At 42.9% G+C, this 16,215-nt stretch overlaps 1 protein-coding gene across 1 annotated transcript in view; it reads left to right on the top strand.

Moving 5' to 3' along the window:
• Positions 1-839: 839 nt before the first annotated feature.
• The window catches only part of LOC141154524 (ectonucleoside triphosphate diphosphohydrolase 8-like), a 30,067-nt gene continuing 14,691 nt past the window's right edge, over positions 840-16,215 (top strand). The window contains exons 1-6 of the mRNA XM_073640585.1: positions 840-986; positions 1,389-1,526; positions 7,834-7,951; positions 13,196-13,346; positions 15,506-15,665; positions 15,749-15,979. Of these exons, the coding sequence (XP_073496686.1) occupies positions 1,401-1,526; positions 7,834-7,951; positions 13,196-13,346; positions 15,506-15,665; positions 15,749-15,979 (786 nt within the window). The 5' untranslated portion in view covers positions 840-986; positions 1,389-1,400. The remainder of the gene's footprint in view (positions 987-1,388; positions 1,527-7,833; positions 7,952-13,195; positions 13,347-15,505; positions 15,666-15,748; positions 15,980-16,215) is intronic.

A 16,215-nucleotide genomic window follows, 5' to 3' on the forward strand; every position in this document is an offset into this window, starting at 1 on the left:
AATCCTATCCTGTGTGATACTGTCTGCTGAGCTCTGTATCTAATCCTATCCTGTGTGATACTGTCTGCTGAGCCATGTATCTAATCCTATCCTGTGTGATACTGTCTGCTGAGCTGTGTATCTAATCCTATCCTGTGTGATACTGTCTGCTGAGCTCTGTATCTAATCCTATCCTGTGTGATACTGTCTGCTGAGCTCTGTATCTAATCCTATCCTGTGTGATACTGACTGCTGAGCTGTGTATCTAATTATATCCTGTGTGATACTGTCTGCTGAGCCGTGTATCTAATCCTATCCTGTGTGATACTGTCTGCTGAGCCATGTATCTAATCCTATCCTGTGTGATACTGTCTGCTGAGCCGTGTATCTAATCCTATCCTGTGTGATACTGTCTGCTGAGCCGTGTATCTAATCCTATCCTGTGTGATACTGTCTGCTGAGCCATGTATCTAATCCTATCCTGTGTGATACTGTCTGCTGAGCTGTGTATCTAATCCTATCCTGTGTGATACTGTCTGCTGAGCCATGTATCTAATCCTATCCTGTGTGATACTGTCTGCTGAGCTCTGTATCTAATCCTATCCTGTGTGATACTGTCTGCTGAGCCATGTATCTAATCCTATCCTGTGTGATACTGTCTGCTGAGCTGTGTATCTAATCCTATCCTGTGTGATACTGTCTGTACTTCTTGTTCAGATATTGAAAAGTCAACATTCTGAGAAGTAAATTACTAACTGTAGCACATGGAGAATTTGCAATGGGACTATAATTGTGCCTAACAGCTTCTTTTTCCAAGTCAGTGTTTTGAAACCTTGTGCCAGGCTAGAAGACGTTGGCGCCAGTCCTGCACAGGTGATTGGATACCCGCTCGGAGGGAGGGGTTGTGAACCTGCTGCATCAAACATACAGTGACACTACAAACATTGCACCTTGACCCAAGAGAAGAGGAGAGGACGGGAGATCTCTCCGGACTGTCACAGAGACAGGTACGTTGCCTCTCTGTTCACCACTCTTGGCATTATACCATAGTCCTGTGACTTCTCCAACCCATAACTTCTGCGTTCCCAGAACTCTTCTGGTCGTCACTGTCACCTGTGCTCCTGATATTGTGCTGGCTCCCTTTTGGTCACGTGCCCTTTTTGGATATGTTTCGTAAGCAGGGCAGCCACTAAAACCACCTCCTGCCTAGTCATTGGCATTGCCTGATCCCATAGTCACGCATTGTGAGCTCCAGATGGCGGGCAGCCTCTCCATAGCCTCTCTTTTGTATTATTCTTATTGCCCTTGTTACTTTGTTTCATGTTGGATATATTTTGTATTTGCTTAGAAACAAAGTAGCCGTTGTCCTTAACACTACAGACTCTGAGCCTACTTCTGCTGTTCTGCAGGTCGATGCTGTCATGTGCAGAAACCGCAAGGGTCTGGCGGTAGGATGTCTGATCTGCATCTCCATTGTGTCTGGGATCATTGCTCTTATACTCAGTGTAGTGGGTATCAAGAACATATATCATCCGTCACCTAACAAGGTAAGATCCCGCCATCAACCATTGCTGGCAGCCGTCCTCCCGACATGGACAGCGGGTGATGTCACCCAGCTCTTCCAGAATTGTGATATTGGAATAAGGGATCGGTCATTGATTAGGCCGGATCCCAACACTGCGGCGGCGGTAATGGTGGCCGTACTGGCTGGCACCCTGCCACCCCAGACAGAGTTATAGTAACTTGATGTACAAAAGAGGAACTTGTGGTGGAAATGCTCTTCAAAAGTGACAGTCCACTTTAAAACGAAAAAACAAACATATGAAAGGTTTAGACAGGTGTGGAATAAATGCTGCAGAGTTAAGAAGCTCTGGAAAAAAAAGTATTAATAGTTTAATGCAAACAAACTGAACTAAACAGAAATATAAATCCCATCAATATTTGGTGACCACTTTTCGCCTTCATCACTTCTTCTTGGTACAGTTCACACAGTTTTTCTTTCAATTAATTTTTATTTGGTTTTCTCAAATGAAAACATTTAAAAACTATGTTCTTTGGTATAAAAAGTTTCAAAGAGGCTCAGCATGGAGGTTGTTCCAAACATGGAGAACTGACTACAGAAAGAGGACTCCTTGAAGTGATGATCCGGCCCCGCAGCCCTGATCTCACATCATCCAGTCTGTCTGCAGTCACATGAAGAGATAGAAGGATTTGCACAAGCCTCATACACAGAAGACATGGGGTTAGTCCTGCAAGATGTTTGGAACAACCTCCTGCTGGGTTCCTTCATAAACTGTGTGCAAGTGACAGGAAGAAGTGATGAAGGCGACAGATACTGATGGGATTTACATTTCTCTTTTCTTCATTCACTTTGTATTTTGTTGATAATAAACTATTAACGCTTCTATTATTGAAAGCGTCTTGTTTTCAAGCATTTTTTCCACACCGACCAGATCTAAAATGTTTGCATAGTACAGTATACTGTCGGGAAAATAAGTATTTGATACACTGCCGATTTTGCAAGTTTTCCCACTTACAAAGAATGCAGAGGTCTGTAATTTATCAAAGGTTCACTTCAACTGTGAGAGACAGAATCTAAAAATTAAAAACAGAAAATCACATTGTATGATTTTACATAATTAAAATGCATTTTATGGCATGAAATGAGTATTTGATCACCTACCAACCAGCAAGAATTCTGCCTCTCACCGATGTGTTAGTTTTTCTATAAGAAGCCCTCCTACTCTGCACTCATTACCTGTATTAATTGCACCTGTTTGAACTAATTACCTGTATAAAAGACACCTGTCCACACACTCAATCACACTCCAACCTCTCCACCATGGCCAAGACCAAAGAGCTGTCTAAGGACACCGGGGACAAGATTGTAGACCTGCATAAGGCTGGGATGGGCTACAGCACAATAGGCAAGCAGCTTGGTGAGAAGGAAACAACTGTTGGCCCAATTATTAGAAGAAACTCAAGATGACTGTCTTCCTTGGGCTGGGGCTCCATGCAGGATCTCGCCTCGTGGGGTAAGGATGATTCTGAGAAAGGTTAGGAATCAGCCTAGAACTACATGGGAGGACATGGTGAATGACCTGAAGAGAACTGGGACTACAGTCTCAAACATTACCGTTAGTAACGCACTACGCCATCAGGGATTACAGTCCAGCAGGGCACGCACGATCCCCCTGCTGACACCAGCACATGTCCAGGCCTGTTTGAAGTTCACCAATGACCATCTGGATGATCCAGAGGAGGCATGGGAGAAGGTCATGTGGTCAGATGAGACCAAAATAGAATTTTTGGTATCAACTTCACTCGCTGTGTTTGGAGGAAGAAGAAGGATGAGTACAACCCCAAGAACACCTTTCCAATTGTGAAGCATCGTGGGGGAAACATCATACTTTGGGGGGGTGTTTCTGCAAAGGGGACAGGACGACTGCACTGTATTGAAGGGAGGATGGATGGGGTCATAAATTGCAAGATTTTGGCTAAGAACTTCCTTCCCTCAGTAAGAGCACTGATGATGGGTCGTGGCTGGGTCTTCCAGAATGACAATGACCCGAAACACACAGCCCGGGCAACTAAGGAGTGGCTCCGTAAGAAGCATTTCAAGGTCCTGGAGTGGCCTAGCCAGTCTCCAGACCTGAACCAAATATAAAATATTTGGAGGGAACAGAAACTCAATGTTCTCCAGCGACAGCCCCGAAACCTGAGAGATCTGGAGAAGATCTGTATGGAGGAGTCAAAATCCCTGCTGCAGTGTGTGCAAACCTGGTCAAGAAATACAGGAAACGTCTGACCTCTGTAATTGTAACAAAGGTTTCTGGACCAAATATTTCTGTTTTTCTGTTATATCAAATACTTATTTCATGCAATAAAATGCAAATGAATTATGTAAAAATCATACAGTGTGATTTTCTGAATTTTTTTCAAAATTCTTTTTCTCACAGTTGAAGTGCACGGCCACGGCCCCACTATCAGTATTTGGTCACTAATCGGTCAGTATTTTTTCTCAGGAGAAGGAGCCAAAACCAGGTGAGGAACAATTAGAGAAAAGGTAAAATAGAAACACGTCACCAATTCTGCATTTATCACCCACTCCTGGTTTTGGTTCCTACTTCTGAGAAAAAATACTGACCGAATACTGATAGTGGGGCCGTGGCCTACCTACGATAAAAATCACAGACCTCTCCATTCTTTGTAGGTGGGAAAACTTGCAAAATCGGCAGTGTATCAAATACTTATTTTCCTCACTGTATATTAAAATGTGTAATTATTGCTAATTGAGTAAAGTATAAGCAAAGCTCCATCTCATCACTAGTCCAAATTCCTACTAGCTCCTCTTCCGGCACTGCGCTTGTTACAGAAGAGAGTTTCCTGTGTTGGACACATCATTAGACCCGTGTATGAAGGGGGCTGGCTGGGTGCTCATTTCAGTAACTAAGCTAGCCCCCATCAATAGTGACAGAGAACAGGCTTAGCTAATGAACTGAGCAATCAACCAGCTCCCTTTTTTGTCATGGTTGAAGATGGTTGGCTTAGCTAATGAAATGAACAGTAAGCCGACTATCCTGATATAATAAGGCTGGATTCATATTTATCCTGTGCTCTACGCTGAGCACTGCCATTTAGGTATCCGTCTAAAACTTCTGAAAGACACAATTCAGATGGACCCAGGTTCATTCGGAGTCACTTTGGACCCGGTCTGGCCTCTGTTTCCCCCAGTGTCTGTATTTTTAGGTGGACACAAAAGCTCAGTTTATCCCGCTATTTGGGGGTCTTCAGTGGAAACCGCAACGCAAGTGCTCAGCGTAGAGCACAGTATAGTGTGAATGAGGCAGAGAAATAACATTGTCAGAAAATATTTATTCCTGTTTAGGATTTGTTGTCATGTCCACAAGGTATTTGAACACTTTCTTTTTACGTGCAATAGTTAAAGGATTTCATGCATTGTGACACATCAAGTTTCTATCTATTTCTATCTACGCCACAAGAGTTACATCTTTATTTACAACCTTGTGGGACTAGTAGAAACTTCCTCCTTTCAATTATTACGTCTTTCCTGCAGCCGTCTGACTCCAGTTTCTGCATCTTACTGGGATAAAATTTAACCATTAAGTTATTATGAAAATTATTTTTTTTCAGCTTCAGGTTTTGAAAAACATCTGATAAAAAATAGAGCGAATGTTCCTTTTGTGAAGCAGCTCTTAATGGAAGAAAGCTCCAAACTAAACGCTGTCCAATCTCAAAGTTTAATAAAAAGCATTTCAGGAATCAAACTCTTCCAAAAATGCTACAAAAACGGCTTCAGGAAGCGAAAAACTCATCCAAAAACTCCTCAAAGAAAAAGCTTTTATTCAGGTGGTTTCCACTAGAAAGCGCAACTTTTTGGATCACTTCGAAAAAAGAATCAATGTGTACATATTCAATTTTTTCTGAAACTTTTTTTGCAGCCTTTTGATTGGACAACACCTAGTTTGGAGCGTTTTCCATCAGGAGCCGCTTCACAGAAGTGACATGCGCTTTCGTTTGGTGGAGGAAAAAAATTAAAAATGCCTTTTTTGGGGGGCGCTGCCAATATCCGGGGACACAGTAAAGTTTATTGAAAACAACTCGTTTTGGAGTAGATTTGACTCTTTCATCTGATACATCAGGCGCTTTCTTTTTTTCCCACCAGGAGTTTTTCAAAAACTGAAACAGAAAAGATGCTCAAAAGACCAAACATCTGACCAATAAAATGATTTTACAGAGATGAATTTGCTTTTCTTTAGGTGTGCAACATAACCAAAGGTTATGTTCACATGATATTTTTTTCAGGCTTTTCTAGCAGGTCCGCTTTGAAAACTGCATGAAATAGTGCTTAGAAAACGCTTGAAGGACCCTTCCTTTTCGTACCTTTGTAAAAACGACTCGCTGTCCATATGTTCGGGCTTTTGAGCGTTTTTTAACCTTTTCAGTATTAAATAAAAAAAAAAAACACCAAGAAATTAAAAGAAGTGAGAGGACCATTCGTCAGGCTGTGAAGCCGCCCCATACTTTTCAATGGGAAGGCTAAAACAAAACAAAACCGCATAGGCAGAACAGAACAGCGCCGTTCATTGTGGTGGCTGTTCTTGGGTACTGCAGCTCAACTACACATCAACTGGAGCTCTGATGTTTGGTGGGGTTTCCCGAGTGTTGGACCCCCACTGGTCCAGATTGAAGCTGTGTGTGTTGGGCAAGGTCAGCCACAATAAATTATGTGAATGCTTAGCCCCACCAGGAGATCAAACTAAATCAATTCCCTGGGCTCAGAAAAGCCTAGCTACGCTTCACGTGCCGAGTGTTGGTCTGCCATCAATCTGATAATAATGACACTTTCCTAAGGAAAAATCATCAATATATTAGTCCCAAAAAAAACCTTTAAACCAGAAAATGGTGCAGATTTTGGTGCAACTCTGCACTTGCCCATAGCCGGAGTAGATTTCATTTTCTGACTTCAGAATAGTCCAAAATATACCAAGGTTTTAAAGAGGAGAGCGCCTTTAATGGCCTATTTAGATCGGGTTAATAAAAATTCTCGTTCCTGATTAGCGGCCTGACTACATCGGTGAGCAAACACCTGACAAATGGGCAAGACGCTCACTCGTAGGGTGGAATGAGTTTAAGAATGTTTAAAGGGGTTTTCCAGTGAAGATAAGGATAACTTATTTATCGGCGGGGGTCCGACCTCTGGGATCCACACCAATCAACAGAATGGGGAATTGTTATCCCTGTTAGTCGGACTGCCCGACCGCTGCTCCATTCATTCTCTATGGGGCTTCCAGTAAAAGCCGAGTACAGCCCTGTAGGGAATGAATGAGCAGCTGTCAGGCATGCTCATTGCCACTCCATCTTACGGGGATAGAAGAACCCCGCTCTGATGATCTATGCTGGCCTGGTCCAGCAGCCGGATCCCCTCCCATCAGTAAGTGATCACCTATCCTATGAATAGACCATAATTTGTTTTCACTGGACAACCCCTTCAAGCAAGCTCGTTCTTGGCAGCACATCGGCCTGGGTAAACAGGTGATGCACTGCCAATAACAATGCTATTCTATGGGCACAGAAAGATTGTTTTAACGATCGTTCTGTGCACATAAAAGTGCATTCAGCCTTTCCAAACAAGCTATTAAACGCCTGCTGATCAGCTTGTCTATGATCGACCTGTGTAAGCTTCACCTTCATTTAGCCCAATTTACTCCATCATTTTTATTTATTTTTACACTGATGTCTGACAGTCTTAAATCCTCTGCGGCACTGTGGATAGAGCCTTAATTAGATCTGCTCTTAATTAATGCCTTGTTATTGGATGTCGGGCACATGCCCTTTCTGGTTATTTGCACATATGATATAGAGCAGGATATGCGCAGCTCCCGGCCATCACACGCCCTGTGGTGTCAGGGTATAAACAAACACTGAAAGCTTATAAAGTCATAGTCATAAAAGCGGCTCCTCCGAGTTATCACTTCTCGTGTAGGATTTATGAGAAAACACCTGAGGGCTAAATGGAGGAAATAGAGAGAGATTGCTACAACCGACCACATCGTCATCCTTTTGTATTTATGGTCATTTTATAGCACAGTACGTGTTACAGTGTAATATATAGCGTGCGGTATTGCGTCGTGTGTTACAGTCGGCGTTGTGACGTTATATTGCCCCCGGTCATTATTTATTAGTGTTACTTCTATATTACACTCTGTTATGGTGTGGCATCTTCTCCTCGGCGGCCTTTTATTACTCAGTAGTATTATATTCGTATATATATATCATATATTGTTATTGGATTGTGTATATGACGTATATTCTGTGCGTCCTGTCTTGCAGTACGGCTTGGTGTTTGATGCCGGATCGTCTCATACTTCGCTCTATCTATACCAGTGGCCGGCGCACAAGGAGAATGACACCGGGATTGTTTCTCAGATCCACATGTGCGAGGTTCACGGTACAGTTTTTCCGTTACACAACACCAGGGGGTATTGAATGCCAAACATATGTCATTTCTTATGTGGTGTAAATGCCGCAGTTCTCCTGAATCTGGCAATGTTTTTCTTTTCTTCAGCGCCTCTCCGTTCCTGAGATATGGCCTTTTCTTCCTTGTATATTATTCTAGTCTTATTAATCAAATGGGCGTTGTCTTCAGCTCTTCTCTGTGGGCGTGTCCACAAGATTCATGCCCACTTGCCTAACAAGACTAGATACAGTTGTGCTCAAACGTTTACATACCCCGTCAGAATTTTTGCTTTCTTGGCCTTGTTTCAAAGAATATGAATGATAACAAAAAAAACCTTTTTCTCCACTCATGGTTAATGGTTGGGTGAAGCCATTTATTGTCAAACTACTGTGTTTTCTCTTTTTAAATCTTAATGACAACCTAAAACATCCAAATGACCCTGATCAGAAGTTCACATACCCTGGTGATTTGGCCTGATAACATGCACAGAATTTGACACAAATGGGTTTGAATGGCTACTAAAGGTAACATCCTCACCTGTGACCTGTTTGCTTGTAATCAGTGTGTGTGCATAAAAGCTGAGTGAGTTTCTGGGACGCAGACAGACTCTTACATCTTTCATCCAGCCACTGATGTTTCCGGATTGTGAGTCATGGGGAAAGCAAAAGAATTGCCAAAGGATCTATGGGAAAAGGTAGTTGAACTGTATAACACAGGAAAGGGATACAAAAAAATATCCAAGGAATTGTTAATGCTAGAAAGCTGTGTTCAAACTGTGATTAACAAATGGAAAATCAGGGGCTCTGTAAAAACCAAACCACAGTCAGGAAGACCAACAAAAATTTCAGCCACAACTGGCAGGAAAATTGTTCAGGATGCAAAGAAAAACCCACAAATAACATCAGCTGAAATTCATGACTCTGAAAACTAGCAGTGTGGCTGTTTCAAAATGCACAATAAGAAAAATGGGCTGCATGGTCAAGTTGCCATAAGAAAGTCATTACTGAGCAAATGCCACAAAGTATCTCGCCTACAATAATCCAAACAGCACAGAGACAAGCCTCAAAACTTCTGGAACAAGGTAATTTGGAGTGATGAGACCAAAATTTAACTTTTTGGCCACAACCATAAACGTTACATTTGGTGAGAGGTCAACAAGGCCTATGATGAAAAGAACACCATTCCTACAGTAAAGCACGGAGGTGTATTGCTGATGTTTGGGGATGTGTGAGCTACAAAGGCACAGGAAACTTGGGAAAAGTTGAAGGAAATATGAATGCAGCACATTATCAGCAAATACTTGAGGCAAATTTGCACTCATCAGCCCGGAAGCTGCGCATGGGACGTATATGGACGTTCGAACAAGTTGACCTGTCATTGGCTACAGCAGAACAAAGTGAAGGTTCTGGAGTGGCCATCTCAGTCTCCTGACCTCAATATCATTGAGCCACTCTGGGGAGATCTCAAGCGCGCAGTTCATGCTAGACAGCCCAGGAATTTACAGGAACTGGAGGCTTTTTGCCAAGAAGAATGGGCAGCTTTACCATCTGACAAAATAAAGAACCTCATCCACAACTACCACAAAAGACTTCAAGCTGTCATTGATGTTAGAGGGGGCAATACACGGTATTAAGAACTGGGGTATGTGAACTTTTGATCAGGGTCATTTGGATGTTTTTGGTTGACATTAAGATTTAAAAAGAGAAAACACAGTAGTTTGACAATAAATGGACCCATTGGGGTGTATGTAAGCACCATACAAAACAGAGCTGTACCACGTCCATGTGGCTGGGACTACATGGCGACTTTGGCCGCAACAGCTGTCGCACGACCAAGGTTTACTAGGTGTCGAAGCGCAATACAAGTGAATGGAGTCGGATTGCGACCACCAAGGGGAATGCAATTAGCAAGTCGCAAAAAATTTTAAGCGGTTGGACTTCTTGCAACTTGCCTGTCGCGGTCGCAGTATCCACAGGGTCACAACACGACCCCATTCACTTGCATTGCGATATATCAGCGACACTTAGCAAACTTTGGTCGCACAACAGTTACTGGGTACCAGCCTTAGGGTCACTCACCATAAATATGTCTTTTTTTTTTACCTGGTGTAAATGTCGCTGTTCTCCTGAATCTGGCGATGTCTTACTTGGCCATTTTTAAAACGAAAAGCAGCTGTAAATGATGGGAGCTGTAGTAAAAGAACATAAAAAAATAATTAATTTACACTTGCTCTTCATTGCTTTTTTTGAGTTGTCCAGAAATTCGTTATCAACCATATTTAACATCGGCGGCATTACACTTCACATCTCCTTACCTCTACAAACTGGCTGGCAAGCACAACTCACCTCAGCACGATGTTGCTGCAGTGTTTCAAGGACTATATAGCAGCCTTGGACTTCTTGGACTTAGTTGCCACCAGTTCTATATTTTATGGCCAATCTTACATATTATCTGGATATTTTAACTTAGGTAACGTCTGAGAGACTCACATAAAGAAGCATTGTACAAAATGGTGGTCACTGCCCACAGCAGCCAATCACATCACTTGTTTTATTTAGTAAGCTGCTCTGGAAAAATGAAAGCTGGAATATGATTGGTTGCTATTGACAGACACCACCATGATATGTCTTCATTGGTTTCTATGCACAAGACTAATGTTCTCCAGTATTATCTGTAGTGGTGAGGTTCAAGTATAGAGAATGGAGAGGTATCACACATGATTGGGTTAGATACACAGCTCAGCAGGCAATATCACACAGGATAGGATTAGATACACGGTTCAGCAGACAGTATAACACAGGATAGGATTAGATGCACGGCTCAGCAGACAGTATCACACAGGATAGGATTAGATACACAGCTCAGCAGACAGTATCACACAGGATAGGATTAGATACACGGTTCAGCAGACAGTATCACACAGGATAGGATTAGATACACAGCTCAGCAGACAGTATCACACAGGATAGGATTAGATACACGGCTCAGCAGACGGTATCACGCAGGATAGGATTAGATACACGGTTCAGCAGACAGTATAACACAGGATAGGATTAGATGCACGGCTCAGCAGACAGTATCACACAGGATAGGATTAGATACACAGCTCAGCAGACAATATCACACAGGATAGGATTAGATACACGGTTCAGCAGACAGTATCACACAGGATAGGATTAGATACACGGCTCAGCAGACAGTATCACACAGGATAGGATTAGATACACGGCTCAGCAGACAGTATCACACAGGATAGGATTAGATACACTGCTCAGCAGACAGTATCACACAGGATAGGATTAGATACACAGCTCAGCAGACAGTATCACACAGGATAGGATTAGATACACAGCTCAGCAGATGGTATCACACAGGATAGGATTAGATACACGGCTCAGCAGACAGTATCACACAGGATAGGATTAGATACACAGCTCAGCACACAGTATCACACAGGATAGGATTAGATACACAGCTCAGCAGATGGTATCACACAGGATAGGATTAGATACACGGCTCAGCAGACAGTATCACACAGGATATGATTAGATACACAGCTCAGCACACAGTATCACACAGGATAGGATTAGATACACAGCTCAGTAGACAGTATCACACAGGATAGGATTAGATACACAGCTCAGCACACAGTATCACACAGGATAGGATTAGATGCACAGCTCAGCAGACAGTATCACACAGGATAGGATTAGATACACGGCTCAGCAGACAGTATCACACAGGATAGGATTAGATACACGGCTTAGGAGACAGTATCACACAGGATAGGATTAGATACACGGTTCAGCAGACAGTATCACACAGGATAGGATTAGATACATGGCTCAGCAGACAGTATCACACAGGATAGGATTAGATACACGGGTCAGCAGACAGTATAACACAGGATAGGATTAGATACACGGGTCAGCTGACAGTATCACACAGGATAGGATTAGATTCACAGCTCAGCAGACAGTATCACACATTAGGATTAGATACACAGCTCAGCAGACTGTATAACACATGACAGGATTAGATACACGGTAGTGCAGAGCACTAATCTTACACAGGTTACAATGTGAATTAGGCTCAGGTACTCGCTGACGAGACACTTGTGTGATGTGGAGACACCTGCGCCCCGGCCGCCGCCTGTGCGAGTGTGAAGTCTATGGGGGCATTGCAGGAGCGCCTCTAGGTGCGATGCTGCCACGTAACACCAGGACGCACTCACTGACATTAGACGTATGATGACGCCAAATACTCCATGATTCCCATGTAGTAAATAACGTGACGAGGGTGTCAGGGGCTACGACAAGCCCTCGTTCTGGTGGGAGACTGTCGGACATGACTTCCCTATGGTAGGAAAGCGTCTGGCGTCCATTGTGCTCTTCTGGCAATGGAGCCAAGTTCAGGTCATTAATCAATAACGTGTAAAGGTCTCGGAAAGTCAAATATTGACAGGGCAATCCATGCCTGACATTCACTTCTGTGCCATCCAGGGAATTCCTCTACCTCATCGCGGACTCTTAAAAGGGCATTACATTAGTAAAGTAGATGTCCTGTGGGGTCCGGTGCCCATATACTTACCTGCTATTTATTCCAGCGAGTGACCCCAGCAACTACACAGTCTATGGGCATCTACAAGTGGCCATACACATTAGATCAGGACTGCCTGACTCTTACATGGGCTAATGATATTGTGCGGGGACACGAGAGGATCAGATATATTGAAAATGCCCTTTCAGGGAAGATAAGATGTCTGACATGGGCAGAAGAACAAAGGATTGGGTATGTTGAATTCCATATGCCCAATCTTTCTTTTCCCTAACATCCGCCAGCAGGGGAAGGTCGGGATACCCCTTACACATAAGATGGTGGGCCAGTCTTGTTAAAATTGGTGAGTTTGGCTAACCTTCATCTACTATTTATGGGCTTCTTAAAGGGGTTGTCTCATCTTGTTGAACAGGAGTGCACCTCACCTCTGCCCCCTTACTGATTGACAGCTCGGACCAGCAGCATAAGGTCTCATCTATCTTTGGGACCTGTTACTGTTCTGCTCTGTTATTATACAGTAATTTAAAGGGAATGTCCACAAATGAACAGTTTTGGCATCCTACCACTGTAGACAACCTAGATGTTATATATATATATATATATATATATATATATATATATATATATATATATATATATATATATATATATATATATGCTGTCTTATTACATCCTTAGGGCTAGGACTTTCTTCTTACGCTGATAACCCCACCCAGGCCGGGGAGATCCTGAAACCCTGTATGGACGAGGTTCTGAAAATCATTCCCTCCAAGCAGCACAGAGAGACCACGACATTACTGGGAGCGACAGCCGGGATGAGGCTTCTCAAGTAAAGTATTAAGTGTTGCATAAAATACATTATAGTTCAATAGTAATGTTACAGGGTTACAGGGGAGTGTTGCTTTAAATGCACTAATAAACATGAATTGTTATAATAAAAGAATTATATCCTTATCGCCGTTAACCCCTGACATCACCATTTACCAAACATGCTAATCAAATAGTACATGAATTGTGTGAGTAATTGTGCAAACAGCGGTGAGAGGCGTCCTTATCACAGTCCACAAATGGGCGCCACCGGCTCATTTACATACAGAACTGCCCGATCTATAACCCGGGTGCTGCTGCAGTTATGGGTGCAGACTTCTGGACCCCAAAATGAAGGTCACAGGTCTCTCCTGTGCTTAGAAATTTAACAATATATCTTTAAAAAAAAGTTTCCAATTTTACCAATCTATATGTTATTACTTTACAGGTAAGTGATAACTTATCTTTACGAGACAATCCCTTTAACAGATGAAAGTGACTAATAAAAATGTTATGGGATCATCTTGTGAGGGGGATTACCTAAAATGTAGGTCAAGGGGAGTAGCACGGACTGAAAGTGATGCAGTGGAGTTGGATAGATCTGACAACACATGGAACAGCAAGAATCAGCAGAGCTGGATATGCAGGACGGCACATGTAGCAGTAGAGTAAGAAATATTCACCTTAGTATAGCAGAGTCGAGTTTGCAGACAGCACCGGAGAACAGCTGAGATGTGTAGACAGAGACTAATACCATGATGTAGCAGATCTACGTGTGCAGAAAGCAACTTGGAACGGCAGAGCTGAGTCGGCAGACAAGCTCGTTAATGTAACTGAGCCAAATGCACCTTGAAGCAAAATAAGCACCTGGATGTAGCAGATCAGAATGTGCAGACATCACCTTGGAACAGCAGAGCTGAGATGACATACAGGAAGCTGAATGTTGCAGAGCCAAATGTGTGGTTGGCGCCTTATAACAGCCAAGCTAAGACTGCAGACAGGCACCTGGATTCGGCAGAGCCAATTATGCAGAAAGCATAGTGGAACAGCTGAGCTGAGTTGAGTCGGCAGACAAGCACCTTAATGTAGCTAAGCCAAATGTGTGTTTAGCACTTTAGAACCTCAGAGCTGAAACGGCAGACTGGCCCCTAGATATACCATAACCGAATGTGCGGGCAGCACTTTGGGATTGTAGAGCTGAGACGGCAGTGAAGCACTTGGATGTGGCAGAGCCATATGTGCAAACAGCACCTTAGGCCACTAGAGCTAAGTGTCAAGTGGCATACTTAGAATAAAAATAGCCGGGGCAGGTGATGGCAGAGCTGGGTTTGATAAGTGTCAGAGTATTGTGAACACGTTTGGTTGCAGTGTGTGCTAATGCCTGAATACTCTGTCAACGTAAAGGGGTGACACCAGAGGCACACAAAATCAGAGTAAGTCGGTACAGGAGAGGGAAGTGGCGCAAAACGGACCTGGAGCCAGAACAGGTAACAAAAAGTGTGACTTCCTGCAGCCACCACCAGGAGGAGCTCACTGCACATTGTGTTATAATTGAGCTCAATGTATTATCTGAATACAGTGAGCTCCCCCTACTGGTGGCTGCAAGTGAAAAAAAAAAGAAAAAAGAACAATGTCAATACAGAAGATTTGGAGCTCTGTATGAGAATTTAATAAGCCCTGTCTGCTATAAAGATATAATTAGAAATGTAACAACATCTTGGACATAAAACAATGACACTGCGCTGATTATCTACATAGCTTGATGATTTCACTAATGGGATAATCAATGTGTTACTTTTGATCCCTACACTCCATATCTCACTTTTGCATGAAGCGATGGCCTTGGTAGGATATTAACCTTGATATTGTTACAGTGACTCCACTTGACCCCCGATTTTATTTCTTTTTTTCAAGCATTGTAAGCAAAAAATAGATTATCTTGTACCGAAAGACAAGTCAAAAATCAATTTTTAAAGTGTTTCATTATAGCAAAACAGAAGTAAAATCACTCTGCCCAACTCATCATTGATAGAAACGTCTGAGCAACTGAGAAATTATTGATTAGGTATTGTGCCTTTAAGAGGTATTATATTGCTTATAAAAGCCATGATTAAATATTTACTATAGAAAAGTTAAAATTTTCCCTTTCAATTGACTGCGATAATCTAATTATGTTCATAGGTTGCAGAATGAGACCAAAACTCAGCAAATCTTTCATGAAGTTGCCAAAACTCTCAGCGAGTATCCGGTGAACTTTCAGGGAGCTCGAATATTAGATGGCAAAGAGGAAGGCTCGCTAGGCTGGGTCACTGTCAACTACCTTCTGGGCACCTTCATACGGGTCAGTAGCGAAATCCATTCCCCCATCCCATCAAGTGACTCCTGTAGACTTTTCTTGACCGGCTCCTTTTTCCCTCGGAGCAGTATTCCTATATACAGAGCTGGTTCCATCCCAAACAAGCTCAGATGGTTGGTGCCATGGATCTAGGAGGTGCCTCCACCCAAATGACTTTCCAACCTTCAGGAGCAATCGAAGACAAAAGCACAGAGATGGTCTTCAAACTCTACGGCTATGACTATACCATCTACACTCATAGCTACCTCTGCTACGGCCAAGACCAGGCACTGAAGAAGCTGCTGGTGCAACTCATCGAGGTAACATTTCCAAAGTTCATGCAGATGAAGAGACGTTCCATTCATTTCAGGTATACAATCCTCCCGGCCCCTCCAAAAAAATGTCTAAAATACAAAGTTTCCCTACTAAACACCCGATACAATTTGAGTCTGAAATACAGTGACGATAACTCTGATCCTGGCCGTTAAACCACTTAGATGCTGCGGTCAATAGTGACCACTGCGTCTAGGTGGTTAGATGTTTGTCGATGGCTTAA

This window comes from Phyllobates terribilis, unplaced genomic scaffold (genome assembly GCF_046119375.1).
Source record: "Phyllobates terribilis strain yellow unplaced genomic scaffold, ASM4611937v1 Scaffold_7__3_contigs__length_470593459, whole genome shotgun sequence".
NCBI classification, from domain to species: Eukaryota; Metazoa; Chordata; class Amphibia; order Anura; family Dendrobatidae; genus Phyllobates; species Phyllobates terribilis.